This window comes from Bombus impatiens, unplaced genomic scaffold, assembly GCF_000188095.3.
Source record: "Bombus impatiens unplaced genomic scaffold, BIMP_2.2 scf_0517, whole genome shotgun sequence".
In the NCBI taxonomy this organism is placed as follows: Eukaryota; Metazoa; Arthropoda; class Insecta; order Hymenoptera; family Apidae; genus Bombus; species Bombus impatiens.
The window spans coordinates 746,737-767,637 of record NT_176936.1 but is presented as its reverse complement, the minus strand read 5'-3'; the positions used below and the strand labels follow the sequence as shown (position 1 = coordinate 767,637).

At 38.5% G+C, this 20,901-nt stretch overlaps 1 protein-coding gene across 6 annotated transcripts in view; it reads left to right on the top strand.

Annotated features, from left to right (window-relative positions):
• LOC100743269 (mucin-19-like) overlaps positions 1–20,901 on the top strand; it is a 48,287-nt gene that overhangs the window by 21,620 nt on the left and 5,766 nt on the right. For 2 of the 6 annotated variants that reach the window (XM_033321873.1, XM_033321872.1), the window contains 10 exons: positions 6,860–7,244; positions 10,066–10,209; positions 14,604–14,749; positions 14,830–15,002; positions 16,523–16,793; positions 16,897–17,019; positions 17,109–17,279; positions 17,615–17,775; positions 17,863–18,116; positions 18,189–19,913. In XM_033321873.1, the coding sequence (XP_033177764.1) occupies positions 7,184–7,244; positions 10,066–10,209; positions 14,604–14,749; positions 14,830–15,002; positions 16,523–16,793; positions 16,897–17,019; positions 17,109–17,279; positions 17,615–17,775; positions 17,863–18,116; positions 18,189–19,913 (3,229 nt within the window). In that variant the 5' untranslated portion in view covers positions 6,860–7,183. Of the gene's footprint in view, positions 1–4,336; positions 4,416–6,859; positions 7,245–10,065; positions 10,210–14,603; positions 14,750–14,829; positions 15,003–16,522; positions 16,794–16,896; positions 17,020–17,108; positions 17,280–17,614; positions 17,776–17,862; positions 18,117–18,188; positions 20,169–20,251; positions 20,894–20,901 lie in introns of those variants that run through there. The other 4 variants (XM_033321877.1, XM_033321876.1, XM_033321875.1 and 1 more) reach the window with 4 other exon arrangements.

Here is a 20,901-nt window from a genome sequence, read left to right as displayed (position 1 = left end):
GATAGCCCGTTTATGTCGCTACGTAACATTTTCTCAGGATTACTCTTACGCTAGCTGCAACTGCGAGGAAAAATTATTACCCAATTATAAATTCTGTAACGTTAAAAATTCCTTAATATAAAATTATCTGACGCAACTTCAAACGCCTGTAGTGGATACATTGAAGTGGAAGAATAGACACGAAAACTACGATCAACGCGTGACTTGGAAAATGAAATCGATCTTTTCTATCAAAAGTGGCATATTTATTTGAAACATTTAGATATACCCGTGTATATCGAAGCAACAACAATTCTTCTGTCTAACATTTCTGGTTCTGCACAATTGATGAAACCTTTTAATCAAAACATAGACATATTAAGATTAAGAAGAAGTAAGAATGTCTAATCTACCAAGAAAGGCAAGGGAACAGAAAGAAAAAAAGGAGACGCCGGTGCGGTATTCAACGTGCATATTCATGTAATTCAGCTAGTCTTACGTCCGCTTTCCTGACCTTGCATGTCCCCGAAGTCCTTTTATTGTCCGGCTTATACGATATTTTGGCAAGCGGCGTGCACGAAGGCCGATTCGCGTGTAAATTACGAAGGAGAGAAAAGGAGTGGTTACCCAATGTGACACGAGCAGACCGATTTCATCCTCGGGCTTTGTGTTTTGACAGATCATTGGTATGATAAGACGAAGGCATTCCCTTTATTTTCAAGTACAAGCTTTTACGTCGTCGCGCCAAATAAATTTGTAAGCGCCTCCTAGAGGTTTTCCCGCAACGTGTTGTGCATATCTGTCTCTGTTCCACTTCAAAATAAAGATTCAGGGATTTTCGGACGTTTTATTACACGATAAATCTCCACTTTTTATTACGTAATAAGTTTAATACAATCGTGGGTTTTTCTTGTTTTTATTTAACTGATAATAAAAATAGCAAATATATTATAAATTATAATAATCAAAAATCAAGTAATGGTAAATTAAAATAGAATAATAATAATGTTCTTGTGAGTTTGTTATCGTTATAAAGACCAATTTTATTTATAAATTATTCATATTCCATATACCATGGTATACACATTTCCAGAAAAATTGTTTTCTTCGAGCTAACGATACATATTTCGATTGATTTACAACATATCATCCATTCCTTTATAGAATCATCGGCCATTTAATACTATTCTGTCATCTAATACGTTAATACTATTATCCAATGCAATAATAGCTATAATATTACATATCTGTTTAACGCATATTTCTCTAGCAATCAACAAATGAGCAATGATATTCCGCAGCCTATTAAACTCTAATTTCATCTAGCTTCATCTTCGCAAAAAGACACACATTCATCGTCCATAGATAATCAAAAATTACTACAATTATCAGAAGTACTAAGAATAACTCCTACTTATAAAATCAGTATGCGATTTCCGTGAAATTGATTATCGAGCTTGTGCCAAGACAGATCGAAATCGACGGTCCATCGCGTGGAAAAAAAATATTTTCCCTATCGCGTAATGCTACGTTTTGAGTCGCGGAACGTGCTACCAGTGCGTCACAAAGAAACCCGCGGCACAAGCAGAGTTTGTAAAAGGCGGCACGGCCACCTAGACGCCCACAAGGAGGTAGGTGTCTCCTTTTCAAGTTGATCGCAGCCTTTTTACGGTCTCGATAATTTTCTAAAAGGTTCCTTTCCCTGCGTGGTGCACGTCCCAGTGCGTGCATTGTTGCCTGGTTGCACCAGATCGCCCGAAGCATGTCAGTGATGGACGCGTGCCGCTTTTCTTTCGTCGCCACCGCGGATATACAGCACTGTATAAAAGTTTAAGATCACTTTGTGTTATCGGTCTCTTAATGGCTAGTCAAATATCCTCTGTCCTGTTCTCTTGTACGCGCGCGAAACTTTATGCAGTCGCCGTCACGGCCGACGTGCAGAAGGGGGAACTGTTAAAATTCATGATGCGGTTCCATGGTGACCGCGAGTTTTAACGTTCAGGCCGACACTGCCCGCTGGATTGCAGCCGCTGGCGACGCCATTACGTGTCATTTCCACCGACCGATGTAAGCATCAGCCCGATGGGCCCTTTGGTGTCTGCTGTTGGTCTCTGTAGGGCTCTTCCTTCAAATATTTCGCGTGAAACTGCTAATTTCTTTCGTGTACCGAGTATTCTTTCGTAGATGGAGTATTAATATAAGAGGTTGCAAATTCTACGCTTTTTGTACTTACGATATGACCAGATTGGGTTAATACGTCGCACGTAATATGCCATTTTATACCACACAATTGCTATATCGACCACTTTTTTAAGAATTGTAAATCCTCATTTCTGTGGAATCGTCGGGAACGTACGTACGATATATTGAATGCAACAAGTCGATGTTAGAAGAAACTTAAGATCACAGTGTCTTCTTTTTTTTTTTTTTTTTTTTTTTTTTTAAGAAAATGCGTTGTATAGAAATGAATCTTTAAATATTCTATTTGTCACGTTGATATTTACGATGTTCTCTGGTTTATACATTTTGAAAAAACGCTGCGATAAATACAATCTTCGTCTTCGTAAGTAATACGAGAAACGGAAAGACATTACAAATGAATTAAAATTTCGTTTAGTTAATGATTTGTGATCTTTGCATGGCACTATAGAAGCAGTATAAATTCTCGCACAACGATTGATATCTGTCGGACACTGAGATTTTATTGCCGGAGGCGTATACGCAGGACGGTTTGTTTAGTCAGGACTACTATGCACCACTTGTTTTTCTTTTTTTATTATTTAAAAGAAATCTAATTTATTCAGTTTCTTCAGAGAGAGATTCTACTTTTCTTCCTTTTATATAAATGATGGAAAAAAATCTTTTATCCATGTAAAATTAAAGGAATTGTAAATGTTTGTTTCTCGTTGAAAGATCGATGAGTTTGAGCGACGTGTTCCTACGGATCGGAGAAGTGAAGGCTCGTAAATAAAGGTAATCACAGGAAACGGATTCTCGTTAAAAATCCGGCGTCGACGAAAATGGCCAAGAGCGCCGAAAGACCATTCTTTCTTTCGACACGACGCAATATTTCATTGAAAATTTATCGCACGCGCAGAGATGTCGATACTATGTGGCAATCATAAAGTCCGGCACGGAAATCGCGACAGTGGGACCGTTCTTCGTCGCTCTTCTGGAAAGTGACGTAATTCGTAGGAAGAAACTGCAATAACGCGATACACGTATGCAGACCTGGATATTCGCGAGACGACCTTATCGACGATGATTCACCTGATCATCCATCTTGTTTTCAGTGTGGGCACGCGATATTTTATTGGGAGGAAATCGGCCCTGCTGAAATAACGGCACAGGGAAAAATGAAAAAATTTCCCCTCGATTATAAATATTCCCGACTCCTGCATTAGGAATCGGCGTTCGCCTCTTTACGATACTGAAAAATTGAAAAAATTTGGAAGTTTGAAAATTTCAGATTTGAAAATGAATAAATTTTAGTTTCAGGTGAAAGGTCTCACGATCAGAATCTTCGGAATTTTTAACATCTACAGAACATTGAAAAGTTGATTTTAAGTCTTCGAAAAATTCTTTATTTCTCTATGGATAATAAGTGGATAATAAAATTCGCGTTTCAAGGAACTCATTGCTATCCGAAGAATTAGGAAACAACTTCGATTGTATTAACTTTTCATTGGTCAACGCAAATATCGGTCTTATCACGAAACCAAACTATCCGCATCGAGTCGCCAATGATTTTCTACACCCTTTCTCGGAACGTAGTTTTCTCACGACTCAATCACTATGTCGATGACGATCTCCTTTCAACGCTCGACCTACAGTCAGATATCGACCCTTTTTTGGTTATCACCTCGATCGATCATGGTTCAGAAAATTTCTGGAACATTACCTTCATAGTTATCCGATCTCTGCGCAAACGTATCATTGTTCCCATATAACAATGACCATTTATATTTTCTAGCAAACTATGAAAAAACCCGCTCAAACCATGAGAACATAAAAAAATTCCAAGCTTTACGAGCAAAGAAGTAGTAGGAATGAAGTATACATAATATAATATACGCAAATGTATCTATTTTGGAATCAATCATCCAATGTAAAAACCAGCGATTTGTTATTAACAACGGTCAATCATGAGCTGGAGAAGGCGCGATGAATGTGACGCGCGTTAATTCGTAATACCTTTCAACGCGAAGTAATACGCGAAACTTTCGATGACGTAACATAGGTACGTGCAACGGTGATCATTGTCGATTAGCATACGTCGCTGATTAATCCACCGGGCAACTGAGTTTGTCGTGGATGCTGGATACCGGATAGACCGGTTAACACGTGCAGCATTATGAAAAGGATGATTCGAAATGCTCCAAGTACAGTTGGAGCGAAGCTATCGTGAAGCGTGCTTCTGGTCAGCTGTGAATCAGGTACAAAGGACATGTTTTTTCCTCTGAAAATAATCCAGATCGCGAAGCGTGAAATAAAACTTCGCAGGCGGCGCGTTGACTCACCGTCGCAAGAACGCGTTTCCTCGTCCCTTTCTCGTCATCTCACGAAAGAATTACGATGTTTCATCGTACGGCAGCATTGTACTCGTTGCAACTATCTTTCGAAAGGTCAAAAAAGATTCGGTAAGGATGCTTAGGCTGTCCCAGATTACAGCAGGAGGATCATCCCTGAGATGACAGCCTAACGAATGACAGTGTAAACAGCGTGTCGACGAAAGTGTTAAAAGCGCTTGGCAGTTCGATTGCAGAAGCGGAATCCTGCTTATCCTAACTCGGCCGTTTAATAAGACACTAATCTTACGCAGCATGGTGTAAATCGTTAACAATAGTAGGATTATTACTGGAGAAAAATTGATTCGATCTGTAGTCATCGTGAAAAGTGATGCAATTTCTTATTTTTAAAAGGCACTAGCACATATATATAATTTTTCTATTAAGTTTAACAAGTTCTTCAGACAAAGCAATTTTGTTTGGGAGCAAAGGTAAGATCGAATCGTGTATGCTTGGTATAAAATGACATTTTTGGGACAAAAAAGTTGCCTTGGAAAGGGCTAGTCGAAATCTGATACGTTTGTACAACCAGGTTTCACATGGCGGTAGCCCATTGTAACATTCAACCAAGGCCAACGCAGTAACGTCAAAATTTGCATAAAAATCGTTGAATCCTTCCTTTGTTATTTAAAACTCGCCGAAGCCCTGAAATTTAGTCACCCACCGGTTTGTTAGATCAAAGAACAGGCCCCATCTTCATATATTCAACGAGATTTCGTATTATATATATTTATGGACGCTTATAGTGCATCTTTTCATGTATATATTACGCAACCACGTTGCTTTGATTCGCCCACACAAGCAAGAAACATTGCTAAAAATAACACCTTACGAGATAATCGAAAAACCCATCGTATCCTCTCTAAGTGCTTCAATCACTATTGTCAACAAACTCAGTGTATCCGCGAAAAATTCTTCAGACGAAGTCTCGAAGTTCGTCTATCGAAAATCATTCGAAGCTCGCTATGCATTCACCTTGATCCGCTGACACGGAATAGGTTGTATGTGTGTCGATCTACGATGAAATAGAGAGAAGGATCGATCGAAGGATCAGAAGGTTCATCTTTGACAGTGATTCGTCATTACGAAGCTCAGCGTACCTATTTTTACGCTTGAAATTAAAATCTGATTTTCTCTCTTACGAAATAATACATTTTTTCATGAGAGAAATACGTGACCTAGCTTTGCTATCAGCTATTATTTAGAGTAACCAAGTACCATAAACGAAGAAGTAATAACATCCAGTAGCTATCATCATAGTATAATATTCTCCTTTTAAGCGTGAAGGCATGAAAGCATTAGTTATTTACTGGATTGCATCAAGACAATTGACTCTGAGCAACGTATATGTCAGTAATAACGAAAGAGCTAAGTTAACTTGTTTCTTGAACCCTCTGCGGTGCCATTTGAAAACTTGCAAATTACATATGTATATAGCCATGCTCTTTAGGCCTTACATTATTAACAATTATTAACTCCTAGTCTTTAGATTCAAATAAGATGATTAAGCAATCCCAAATCTTTTTCTCATAGTTGTACAACATTCTATTTAACTAATTTAACGATCAGTTTGTGACACGTTGACATGAACTTTCTTACCTTACTACACTTACCATATCATGCCTAAAGGCAGTAAATTATTATTGCCAGAGTATTATATTCTACTGACTTTTGCTATTAAATCTCCACAACTTCTGCGGTTTTTACAATACGCACATGTATTTCAAAAATATCGGAATTCAATTATTTCGAATTATATATTAAAAGGATAAAACCGTCAAAGCGAGATTTCAGAATTTGAGAAAGGAAAATAAGAAAAATAATTATTCCCTATTGTCTATTCGTTTTATCAGCGTTATGCGTTTAGTAAATAATTTTCGTAAATTTCCAAATAGTTTCTTATTTTTTCCTGAAAAATTTGTAGCTTGTGTTCGCTCTTTAAATACACACAAATTACTATCTCTTTTTCATAATTTGGCACTGTAGAGAAATTAAGAAGCGAACAAAATCTAAATTTGATCAGTTTGACTTGCGAGTTCCTCATTTTTGACATGTATATATAGGACACAAAAAAGTAGTGAAATTCAAACCGTTGGACAGTAGTGTACGTGTAACACGGAAAGTGTTCCGATCTGGGCCAGTCCGCGTCACCCCACCCGGCATCCGGTAATCCGGCGGTTCGGTGTTAACCGATCTCTCGTCTCCCCCTCGATCACTATATCCCTGCGGCTCCATCTCCCTCGGTATTTGTTGCTCGGCCGCGCTTCTATCCGATCGGTAGGGTTTACTAAGAGAGCACGAATCCTCCGAAGGTTCAGTGCGAAACGCGCTCTCGAACTCGAAGGATCCTTCGAGCTTCCTTTGATCCCCCACCTCGGACGTCAACCGGACGAAAGACGGAAAGAGAGAGGCTTTCCTTGGCTACGAACAACGCAACATCTCGTAGACGCTGTTTTGTCGTCGCTGCTGCTGACTCTAACGCGGGAAACATCTCCATCGGCTCCTTCCCCGAAGAGTCCCCTCGATGAGCGACGATCTTGGGGCTCGAGCGTCGATCGTTTGGATTACAGTCGCGGACCGGATCTAACGGATCTCGGACGACACTGAACGCAACAGAGGACTGGAAAGTCAACGGGATGATCAACAGGACGTGCTTGGCGGTCCTCATTGGGCTGCTGGGTCTTGCTTGTGGCTTGCGTAAGTTTGATTTTATGTTATGTTTTTGAGGAAATTCACAGGGGTTGCTGGATACACGCGAGGCACTTAGAAATCAGACCGATCTACCTTTTTCCAAGTTTCTTAGTTTGAATAGCAGGATATGTAATTCGTGTTTAGTTCTTTAGAAATAAAAAGCTTAATATCCGTGTAGTTGATTAGTTTGATTTTTGTGTGGCTCATACGTGTAAATTCGAAGAGTGTTTTTAGAAATTCGTAGAGTAGGTACCGGTTGGCTTTTTGATTTAAAAATTTGCAATTTTTTTGTGGCATGTTACTACTTTCGTACAAAAATGTTCGATGATTATGGAAACATAAGTAAAAAAGCATTCTTCTATTTGATTAGTGGACCAAATAAAGAAATCGATATTTTCGGCAGTCCTATATTAATTTATTACTAATGTATGGACCGTAACTTGTTTAAATGCTACGAGAACAGATAATACTGAAAAATCTACGAGCAATTATACTTTAATGAGTATAGCTATACTTCAACTTAAAATTAATGAATGAAATATATCACAACATAGATTGATCCTTCACTCATTTTTTACTAAATTCATCGTTCATCTTGTATTAGTTGATTCAGTCTAAAGAAAGAAGTATGTGTCTGATGTGCTCCTTTCAAGACGCAGCCACCGTTGTCCGTGATTATGAATGAGAGCGATAAGTGGAAAGCACATAATGAAGTGTAACTGAAGTGTACACTGCTCTACGTAAATAACACGTATTATTCACACTATTCATTAAAATTTGCAGCGATTACTTACAAACTGTCTGCTCACAAAATTAATTGCTCTGCACATTACAAATGCATTTCCGTAGTCCCGATATTCCACAACAAGATTCGTTTCCCGTGTCTTGACATTTCAACCTATTCTCATCTAATTCTCATTTCTATTCTTTCTTTTTCTTTTTTTGTCTTTTTTTGTTTTCCAATAAGTTCATAAATTCCAAGTACACATTACCAAAACACTAACAGCATCACTTAATTACGAACATTTAAAGTAATTAAAAGAATCGTATGAAGACACCAAGGTTATGCCGAACGATTATGTTCAGAGCATTTCTTCGTCTCTAACATCTGCAGAACGGCGAGTTACCATTAATTCTCTCGTTAATTAAACCGATCGCCATGTAAGTACCTACAATGATTGTGCGGCATCTATCGTCGCTCCCTGATCTTCTTCTCATTTCACGCGATTTCGCGATCGTTTGATATATCGGGAACGCGTTGTCCTCTAAGGTTAGATTGCGCCATTCACAACTGGAGCAACGATCCGTACAAGGACGGTACACCATTTACGCTGTTAAATCCGGTCGATCTTCACTCGTAGCACGTGCAAGAAACTCCGAGGAACGGATTCCTCTGATGGGCGGTGCATACGTTACCCTATCTTTCAGACAATCGGTAAACATACTTTCGTTTTCGAACGTAGTCGACGATCACGCGATTTGAGAAAATAAAAACGATCCACCGTACTTTCTCCGCCCGATCACCATCTTATTGAATTGGCAAATTTTGTTAGGCAGTCTAATATAATCTCTGACCTTTCACTGATATTGATCGGTTAGATCTTCGTTTCGTGCGATAATATAATACATTAGAAATAGCTATATGAATATTGTAGATATCATATATATGTAGAAACGAAATAAAAGTTTGCAATCCTTGGAATCGTGAGACAAAAATTTTTTGCAGCATTCCTAATGCTTCGTATGAAATAAAAATTTTTGACGCTTAATACCGCAAAATAAAGATTTCCAATCCGTGGAATCACGAAATAAAAATTTATAACATTTCGTATCGTAAAATAATCGTAAAATAAAGATTTGCTACCATTTGTATTCTCCATTTATAAAACTTACAGAGATTTAAGAAGTGTGTACCAAGTTTAGGTGATCGACACTTTTCTATCCTTCTTCATCGTGAGAATGCTTTCCTCGTAGTCGCTATAACAAACCCGACATTAACTGCAGAATTTATTAATAGTAAATGTCGCTAGCTAATCCGCGAGTTGTTTTCTCGTGCGGAGCATCCTTTGCACGATTCTTCTTTTTCTCGTCGACGAGTCGCAAGGCTGCGTGGCTATGTAAACGACTATTATAGCAACGGTTGCATAGTGTACGCGAAGGATGATGTCAACGGTAACGTCCAATCAATGTACATAACAAACGCATCTCTCGAAGCTATTAATTTTTGGCTCGTTTATATTTTCCTATGCACGGTCACGGAAAATTACGGCTTGATCCCGTTAATTCTAGTTCGTCTTCTTTACAATGTAAGTCACCTCGAGCACGTTCGTTAATGGAATTGCAAACATGATATTAACAGATAAGCTCGTTGGTACTTTATTAGTATAATTTTGTGGTTTATCTCATAATGATCCAACACGTACAATTTATATCATTAATGATATAGGTTTATTATATATTAGCGTTATTATAATAATATAAATGATAATATGAATTTAATAAAATAAATAAATAAAATAATGATAAATTTAATATAAATAATATAATAATATAAATGATCAAACTGTTATATTTTTGACACTGGATTCATTAACTAAATTTAGTAGCAATATCGAGGCTTGAAAAAACTATATTGCTTCAAAATAATTTACATAAATTAGAGAAGAACATAGTCCCTTCATTTATTTTTCTTATTGCGCTATTTATTTCTTATGTAAAACAAAGCTATATTAATTTTTTATTTAAATATCATTGCGCATCAATAATCTTTTGTGTGATTGAATAATTGTTAAAATAGATGCTTAATCATTTTTTTAATCAATTTCAGAATGCCCGAAGCAAAAGCTATCACCAGGCAGAGAAGTAGTATGCTACACTTTCGTTTCCGACGTCGATCAGCTAACAGAGGCTGTGTGCAAATGCACCTCTTTGGTACAACAAGGCTACGACGTGCGAAATCTCTCGGTTTCCGGTAAGTCCCAGACATATTTCATTAGCGATATGATCGTCGATAATCGTATGCAGTTTCAAACTAATGCGTTAATTTTAACGTAAAATCACGGCCGTTTGAAAGACATGTCCCTTGATTCGCGATAATCGCGACGATCGAAGCTAGACGATTATGTCAGACGATTTCTTTATCGATATGAACAAAACAAAACGTGCAGAAGTCATCATAGTAACGTAATATATCCGGAAAGGAACATTCTTGGAAATGGATGTTTTAAAAATTTCAAACGATTAAGATTTTTCAAATTGATTAGTTTTAATCGTAAATCATAACGCAAATCGATAAATGTAATAAGATAGAATGTGCATACGATGAATTAGAAATTAACTAATTAAAGAGTACGTGTTATCTTAAACATTTATTCCGATCATATGAAAAGACCGCAATGTCGAAGGTAATTACAATCGTTAAGTGGTTTAACTTTGGTAGGAAAAACTTTCTAGAAAGGAAAACGAGGTAGTCTTAATAAAAGTGGCGTGGATGGAAATAAGATTCCCCTTAATGTCATGTCGAAACAGTGAGTAATAATTTTTTAACGTATTTTTCAGATTAAATATTTATCGATAAATACGCGTATCAAGCGTTTAACGGTGCATAATTCAAATGATTATACGTTCTGCGATTGCGTAAATGCATACCATCCATATAAATACATCTGTATCCTTGCACTTGCAACAGGATATCGAAATCCAACCACAACGGGAGGTATATTTTTACGTCTAGTGATATCGTCAGCGTTGAGAAATCAACTCTCGGTTTCCGTCATCAAAACTTGTGTAGATGCGTAATATATAATAATGATCCTTCTATGAATCTTACTCGTTTCAATATGAAATTCCTCATTTTTCAATCAGGATGACCAATTAACATATATTAGCTTGATTATTCGACGATAAGCAATAAGAATGATTTACATTGTTGTATAATTGACGGTCATCACATCGTTTCCTGTTATTTGAGACGCTAAAAGAGAATAGTTGCATGATTACACGTGCTCGCGTCGGCTATTTTTGGTGGATCCATGCCATCTTTATTATCACGATTAACGATCGCTTGTCATCGTTTTAATAAATGATTTAATACGAGTTCGTTAGCTCTTCGCAGTCGGCTACCACAGATTTCATCGATAACCATAGTAGTGATCGCTGAATATTTAGAAACAATGTTAAAAAAAATCGGGAATTGATATGCCAAATTTATGTACTCAAGACTTAATAAATGAATGTCAAAGATAGACGCGTTAAAGTCGAAAGGAAATTCTAATCGCAGAGGAAACAAAGTCAAAGACTTCTCTTGAACCGCATGGACAAAAGAATCTAGAAGGGAAAATCTGCTTTGTGTCGAAGTGCGTCTAGAATGTATAAAATCGAAGCAGAAACGTGTTTGACACGGGACGTTGCATTGCTAAAATATTCATACGAGACAATGCTCGATGAATATTCAAGCGTGAATAAACGATATTAATCCTCGACGAGTATCACACATTTTACACCCTTTTATTCGTGTCAAAAGTTAAGTCTCGAAGGTTCTAATATGCCAATTAATTCGCATCTTTGGATCAACAGAATCACAACGGAATGATTACATTACATAATCTCAACAAGCTTGTCACTTCGATCTTCTACTGTTTTCCAGGGACATTTACTTACTTAACAGAGGTGTCGAAATAGTTGCAACGTTTAATCGATTGCTTATCAATCATATAATTAACGACGCTCGAGGCTTTCAATTAAATCTCTCGAGTTCTTGTAAAAGTATTTTCACTTTTACGTACACCTGCGTTCAAAAGCATGAGTATACTTAAAATTTTCAGTGCAATTATCCAGTATAATTTTTATTTCATATGGAAGGTAAAATATTTATTAGATTATTTATCACGTATTTCCTCTGAAGTGATACGAATGAAATATGTAAAATTTAGTAATATTTATTATAGTTAAGCAATTACACCGTAATACTTTTTAACAGGGATATATCTTGTATCTTCGTACCCCTCGATCATCGTCGAATAATTTATATTTTTTCCCAATTAATTTCCCTATTAATTCTGGAATTTTATCAACAAGCATGTCACGTGGCTATATTCAACATTTCATTTAACTACATAATATGTTATACCATGAAGAAATACATCGGCATGAATTTTCTTTTTCCTTTCGGATATTTATCCATATGCAGTTCGACTTTTCGACTGGCACGCGTAATGAAGTCAATGCCATTGTTATTAAGTGGTTGCGACAGCGTTGTTTGTCCCCATAAATCTCGCCAACTTTTTGCAACCGTTAAACCTGCAAAAATCGTACGGCGTGCGAAGCACCGTTAAAGCACCATCTGTTGCGCAACACGAAAAACGCCCCGGTGAAAGAAGACGAAGAAGAAAAAAGGAAAGAGGCTGGTTTCGAAATTTCACCAAAATCAATTTGTTATGCATAACAGAGCGGTGGTCGGCTGACGACGGTATGTCACGCGTGAAATTCGATATTCGTCGTGCAGACCGCGGATCACGAGATCGAGAACGAGATGTGTAAAAGGAGAAAAAAAGAAAAATAAAGCGAAAAAAGGGAAGAAAAGAGGGGAAAAAACTGAAAGAAACTCAAAAAGGAACGAAAAGTTCGAGATGTGAGAAAGAGAGACGAGGACAGAAGTGTCTACACGAATCTCACGTTTGTGACATAATCGCGCGAAAACGAGCTGCGTGCTGATCCTCCTTTTTCTCTGGTTGGTGTACCCTTGCCATGAATGGTTGCGACCGACCCGCCTCGTTTCGTGGAAAAAAATATCTTTTTGATAACGACGGAGCCAGTTTCAATTAAACTCGAATGGCAGCAACGAATTGGAACGAGTTTTAATGCGAAACTTCGTTTCTTCGTTTTGTCTTCGGCCAGTGTGCTAATTGGTACGATTGCGTGTTTCGTGACAATATTTTTAGACACCGAAGGATTGACTTCTTGTCGATACAGGGTGTTCAAAAATAAGGATCAAGAATTTTAAGGGTATAACGAGAGGAGCAAAAGTGTTTAATTTACAAGAATTAACAGATTTTAGAACGTAAGGTCAATGTTTCAAGACTTTTGTTTTTTTTCCTAACATTGTACGTTCGTAGAAAAATTGAATCGCTTTCACTGTCTATGAATATAGATTCGTGACGCCATGCAAAAAAGAAAAAACTGTTCCTGCTATATGTGTTTGGATAAGTTTCGAAAAACGTCGCATGTCCATACCAAATTCGTGCATGGGTGTGGCTAATGAAACGCGAGGACAGTGGCGTTGAAAGTGGTTCTTATAGATGATCCAGATGTAACAAATATCACTTTCCCTCGAGCGCTGCTGAATCTTATTTTGCGTGTCAGCATCCGTTCTTGTTTCTTTAACATCTAGTCTCTTTCTTGTCTGACAAATATTCCAAAGAATAATAGGATATTTGCGAATCTTTTTTTAATTCAACGCTTTCACTCGTTTGTAAGAATGAATAACAATCAAGATACAATGTTCGTGTATCGATACAATTATCGTGTTTCATACGACTTAACCTGTTATGCGAGTATAATTACATGTTGTTAAAATTACTAAAAGGAATCCATCATCGGACTTGTAATTGATCTGCCTACGTATTACCAAATTTCGACTAAACCAGTTTCCATGTCCTCCTTTTTATACGTAATTTCAAAAAAAAAAAAAAAAGTTAATTGAAATTATATGTCGCCAAACTCTTACGCGACGTACTTTGGTAATTTTACTTTGGTACTTTGGTTTATTAACATCATTCCTGAATGTAATTTGTTTTTTAAATATTTATTATAATGTAATGTTTGAAGGTATATATGAAGTATCGATAAACGAGACATATCGAAGAATGATAAGAATCAAAATTTTAACTATAAGGATGCTATACCTTTACAAGGGAACTGGTAATAGGAAGTAATTTTTTACGGTCATGGCCAATTACAAAAATACGTGAAAGTTCGTGATTAACTATATTATGGAGACAGAGATTTCGTTTCACCTAACAGCATCGTGTCGTGCTGATTGTGCGACGAAATCGACAATCACGTGGAAAGGAAGGCGGAACTTCTAGCGGACAGTTCTTTTTATTTGTAAGCGTTACTATCGCAAAATCTGCCTCACAACTAAGCCACTTTTATGAAAGTATACCTTAGGAAATGTGAACTGTGAAATTCAAGCAACATAAGAAGACGACATGGTAATGGAATTGTAAAGAAACAAAAATCGATAGAAATGTAAAAAAAAGTTGCGAAAATAATTACTTGTTACGTTAAAAATTGGTCGTCATACCTTTTATTCTTTTCTCTCTTTTTCTTCTTTGCAACCATCTATACATTTTACGTATTTTTCAGGATTCGAAGATTTTCAGAAGTCGTTGAAGAAGATTATTCCAACGCTTCAGTTCGTGGTTTCCGTGGACGACCCTGGAAAAACACTAAGCACTTCCGGCACAGTTCGTCAAGAGATCACCGCTCGTTTGATCGGAGTTTTGAAAGAGGCAATTATTTATCCATACTATCCGTCAGTTTAACGATATTCTGCAGTTCCTCTCTAAAGAATTTTGATCGATTTCCACAGGTTGATGGAGTCGAGTTAAATATGACTGCAGGATCAAAGGAACGTTTGGTTCACTTTGTAAAGGGTTTGAAAGACGAATTGGTGAGAAAATCATACGATAAGAGAATATTCCTGGTTCTACCCACAAAATCAGAGGAACTGGCTAAACAATTCGATCTGAAAGAACTGACCAAGTGAGAACTTTTCTATTTCGTTTAATCAATTTATTTAACATTAACAAATATTTCTAAGAGAAGTAGATACTTAATATTTTGCATTAAATTATAGTTTGCTAGAACCAAACAAGAATCGATCCTTTTCAAGATTAGTTTCCCTTTCATGAATTTTAATAATTTCGATACTCTTTCTTTTACACAAGTAAATTCGTATATAAATAATCAACATATTACCTGTGTGCGTAAAATGTTTCATAAAACGTTATAGCGATCATCCATCAGAAAAAAATCTCATTACGGCAATAAATATACTTAAAGATGTAATCGCTATTCGCTACTTTTCTATAATTAAATATTATGACACTCTTCGACTTTCCATGCCTTCTGATCTTCTGTCACAATCATTACCTTTTGTGCGTCAAAGCGCGTTACAAAATCTCTGTACACGCCTAGGCCAGACCTGAGCTAGACACATTCTACGAATCATGTACCGGCTACATTTAAGTTCATGAATTATTGACCGACAAGTTAAGTGAAAACGGATTTAGTAAAAACTACTCATCCATGTTCGGTGTATCTGCCTAACCTTGTGCCAGTTGCCGGCTGGATAGGTTGTTAGGAATGCAGCGACGAGTCGATGCACCACTTGATCGTACGATTGTTCGCGGATTTTCACGCGCCTTGCAATTAACGGAATGGCCGTCAGACAGTCGTCGTACCGTTCGGTATTTTTTCATTGAATATGGATAAGGGATCAGGTGCAAGGAACGAGACGACCGTGAATGCGAATGAGATCGAAACGACGACGAAAGTCATCCGCGTTGATAAGATCGTGACACAGTGGGGACGTCAACGCGCGAAATGATCCGCTCTTTTATACGCGTTTTATTGCTAACTAGATTCTGAGACGAAAAGTCTTTTCTGTTTTGAAAAGTATCAAGCAAATGCTTTCTCTGATTTTTTATGGACTCTATGGCAATCATTTCTCTGTAATCTTTAACTCGTATAATTTCTTTTCGTATCTCTCGTGAAGTAATAATGGAACTTTGAGAGTTTAAGGGTAGAGCTTCGCACACGTATCTGTATTTGAAACAATATTCCTTAGAAAAGTGCAAAAAGAAAAAGGATCGACCGATTTGTTCATAGACCTATGACAAAATATTCAAATTACAGACCTAAATAAGTAAGCGAGTACATAAATGCTAGACAAACCATGCCCATAGTTCGCATATAATACACAGGATGTTTCATTGAATATGGATGACTTGAGAGTATTCGAAGCTGTTCTTGAAATATAAATGAGATCGCTCTCAATGTGTTCTCTAGCCGACACTTTGAGGCAATTGTAATCAGCTTATGAGACAAGCAGCACGTTCTATGGGATAATTATGTTGTTTCGAAACACGAATATGATTCATAGAATTTAATAAATCGAGTGGCGATTATTTATCTAATTTTTCCCTTTTGCTTTTTTGCTTTTACATCCGTAAACATATTGATGCAAATGACGATGAGAGTTCCGTGTTTTTCACTGACAGATACGTGGATCTGTTTACGGTCCCGACGCACTACTTGGTCGAAGATGACGAGGCCAATCACACTTTTCATCCGTCAAGATTGATAGGTCTCTTCGACATGTTTAACGCCGACAGTTTGATCGACTTAATCAGCGGTTTGGGCGCGCCTAAGAGAAAAATTCTGGTATCAGTACCAGCCTCTGCGTACAAGTTTACGCTAAAGGATCAGAACGATAATGCCCCAAGGGCGTCAACTGAGGAGATGCAACCTGTTACCATTGATCAGAAGCAGGTGTGACATCAATGATTGTTGCGAACAAATTTTCGACTGATAAATAGAACGTATGGAGATTATAATAACTGCGTACGATTAAATTTATCGGCTATTTTTTCAGTTGTGCGATTTGATGAACAACGGAGAATGGACGGTGGAAAGGGACGAAGATCTTACTGCTCCTTACGCTTTCAAAGATAAAATGTGGATTGCTTTCGAAGATAGAATATCTCTATCTATAAAAGTAGGGACTTCTCGCTTTTATTATTGAGTTTTGGTTTTGAGCATTTTGATAGATAGTTTTGAGACGAATTGTTCTTTTTCTTTTTTAAGGGAAAATATGTACTGCTTCGAGATCTTCCTGGATTGGCTGTGCATAACGTAGAGAATGACTTTAAAACTAATTGCGGGATGCCTCTTGCACACGAGGTTCATCGATCGTTCTCGAATTTCAAGAGGAAGTCGAGAGCCGCTGTTTTGAACGCTTTGGAAGATGATCTACACGTAAATAAATATATTTATAATAATTATACTATATATTATATTATATTTTATAATGTTAGTTAATGTTTATCGATTGAAGAATCAGATTGTTCATCAGTACGCCACCTTTTGGTGAAAGCTCAGATCACAGACTGATCTGTACTGATATGTACCAGTAGATGGCAACGTTATTTAAATTAATTTCAGTTTAGATCAAATTTCAAAATTAATAGAAGTAAATTGTTATTTCTGTATGCTTTATTAATAGTACACAATTAAGTATCAGTACTTCGTTCCTTTATTAGTACAAATGTTATAAAGTGTTCGATTAATTGTTAAATGATTTTTAATTTCAGCAAAAAGAGCTTGAGTACTCGACTAAAGTTAAGTCATCCGATTTTCGAGTTGTTCGCGTAGTAGACACCGAAGGACACATCAGAGTTGTTCGAGAAAACACGCAAACCGAATTTACTTGCTCTAGACAAGGATACTTCGTCCATCCTAAAAGTTGTAACAGGTATATCACTATCCGCAGCGAATTAATCATTGCTCGAATATTGTTTCGCTTCTTGTTATAATGGAAATGTCCTACTTGCTCCTATAGATTTTATCGATGTGTTAAATTCAACCAAGAAGTGGAAGATTACTCCGTATTCGAATTCGACTGTCCAGCAGGTTTATCATTCGACGAGCGTACAGAAGTTTGTGTTTGGCCAGGCTCCATGCCTGAGGGATCGCCATGTCCTGGAAGTAGCGAAATTGCGCCAGTAACTCGAATAAGGTTCGAATGTCCTTCCAAATCTGGCTACTATGCAGATCCCCAAAATCCCCGTTGGTTCTTCGCCTGCATCGACCTAGGTTTATATCTTGCGTTGAATAATTTTTCAATTCTGTTCGAAACATTTCATTAATTAAAAATTCTGATGACAGGAGGTCCTGAAATAATGGCTTACGAATTTCGTTGCCCGTTCGGCCTGATCTTTGACGAGCAAAAATTAATTTGCGAGTGGCCTTGGTTGGTAGCAGGCTACTCTGGTACCGGTTATACAAGATCAGAATATGACGGAGGGTATTATGGCACTGGAACTACTGCAGGTACTGGTGGATACTATACAGGAGCATTACCTCATGGTTACACGGGAACATCAGGAGGAGGAGGGTATACTGTTTCTACTGGGTCAGGATTTTCTGGGGCAGCTGGCGTTGGTCATGGATCGTCGTTTGGACAAGGAACAAAATATACTGGAAGTGGGAAAGAAAAGGGATACAGTGGAAGTGGACAAGGAGCAGGATACACTGGATCAGGTGTAGCTGGTCATGGAACTTCATATGATGGTCAAGGAGCTGGTGGTTACTCTGGAACAACTGGAAGTGGATATTCCGGAGCAACAGGAGCTGGTCATGGAACCATATATAGTGGTCAAGGTTCTGGTGGTTACTCTGGAACAACTGGAAGTGGATATTCCGGAGCAGCAGGAGCTGGTCATGGAACCACATATAGTGGTCAAGGTTCTGGTGGTTACTCTGGAACAACTGGACGTGAATATTCTGGAGCAGCAGGAATTGGTCATGGAATATCATCTACTAGTCAAGAAGCTGATGGTTACTCCGGGGCGGGAGTAGCTGGTCATGGAACCACATATATTGGTCAGGGTTCTGGTGGTTACTCTGGAACCACTGGAAGTGGATATTCCGGAGCAGCAGGAGCTGGTCATGGAACCACATATAGTGGTCAAGGTTCTGGTGGTTACTCTGGAACAACTGGACGTGAATATTCTGGAGCAGCAGGAATTGGTCATGGAATATCATCTACTAGTCAAGAAGCTGATGGTTACTCCGGGGCGGGAGTAGCTGGTCATGGAACCACATATAGTGGTCAAGGTTCTGGTGGTTACTCTGGAACCACTGGAAGTGGATACTCTAGAACAGGAGGTGCTGGTTATGGCACTAAATATACTGGTCAAGGATTTGGTGGACATTCTGGAACAACTGTAAGCGGATATTCTGGAACTGTAGGAGTTGGTCATGGGTCTACATATAGCGGTCAAGGGTCTGGTAGACATTCTGGAACAACTGGAGGCGAATACGCTGGAGCAGCAGAAGCTGACCATGGAACTCCATATACTGGACAAGGATTTACGGGAACAACTGGAAGTGGGTACTCCAGCGCAGGAGCAACTATAACATCTGGTCATGGATATTCCGGAACTGGCACGAGCTATACTGGATCGACTGGTAAGGCAGGTTATGGAGGATCAACTGGCACAGGATATTCAAGAGGAACTGGTACGGGTCAAGTATCTACTGGCACTGGATTTACTGGTGCAGGAATCATTGAACAAACAGAAAAAAGTGGAACAACTGGTACGGGCTATACTGGATCTACGTATTCTGCTGCTGGATCTACTGATGGAGGATATTCAGGAACAAAGAAAGGATCTATTAGTGGAGGGTATCCAGGAACAAAGAGTGGGTCTAATGGTGGAGGATATTCAGGCGCAACTGGAGGAACTACTGGAGGTTATGCAGGGCCAGGCGGTATTCATGGTGGATCTACTGGCGGAGGATTCGCGGGATCTACTGCTGGCGGATATACAGGAGCAGGAACAACTGGTGCTCATGCGGGATCTACTGGAGGATATGCAGGGCCAGGTGGTATTCATGGCGGATCTACTGGCGGAGGATACGCGGGATCTACTGCTGGCGGATATACAGGAGCAGGAACAACTGGTGCTCATGCGGGATCCACTGGAGGATATACAGGAACCTCAGGAGGTTACGGTGGAACTTCAATACCTGGTCAAACCATTACATTTGGTACTGGACAGTCACGAACACCAATTTTTGTTTCTTCTGGCACAACTGGAGCTGGAGTAGATCATGGTGTAACCAGTATATATTCACAGACTCGTAAGTTTATTCTATAAAACCATCTTATCTTTACTCAGATGAAATTAAAATATGTATATAATTTATTTTCATTTAACTTATAGCTGGGCCTATTATCGTGGAGAAACCTGAGAAACCAACCTGTCTCACGAACCTGTGTTATGGGTCTTCTCAACCATCAGGTGGTCAGACTCTGGTAACAGACGACTATGTTTCAAGCCACGGAGCTATTTCTGGAACAAATGTTTACCAAGGTACAACTGGATTCCCTGGAAGCTTGAATGTTACTTTTGGAAGCCACGTACCTTCCATTGGAGGCGTTACGTATCATGGAGGCGTCACACCCGCTGGTGGCTATACAGTGACAACAGGTACGGGTGCTATCGTGACAGGACACGGTATTCAAGGATCGATCATTACTGGAGATTCCACTCCAGGGACGCTCATTACCCATGGAGCTACCCCTGGCGCAATCTTCACAGGTTCTTCTGACCAAGGCACCATAATAAGTGGAGGAAGCCATCCAGGATATACGAAGACTGGTCTAAGTTCACCTGGCTATGTAATTAGTGGCGGAGTCAAGACCGTATTCCCAGGTTCAGTCAGTTCTGGAACGACAGTTTACGGAACACCTTCACCTGGTGTCATAGTAACTGGAACACCTTCACCTGGTGTCGTAGTAACTGGAACACCCTCACCTGGAACTATTATAAAGGGCCAATCGAGTCCTGGAATAATTCTTACAGGACAAACA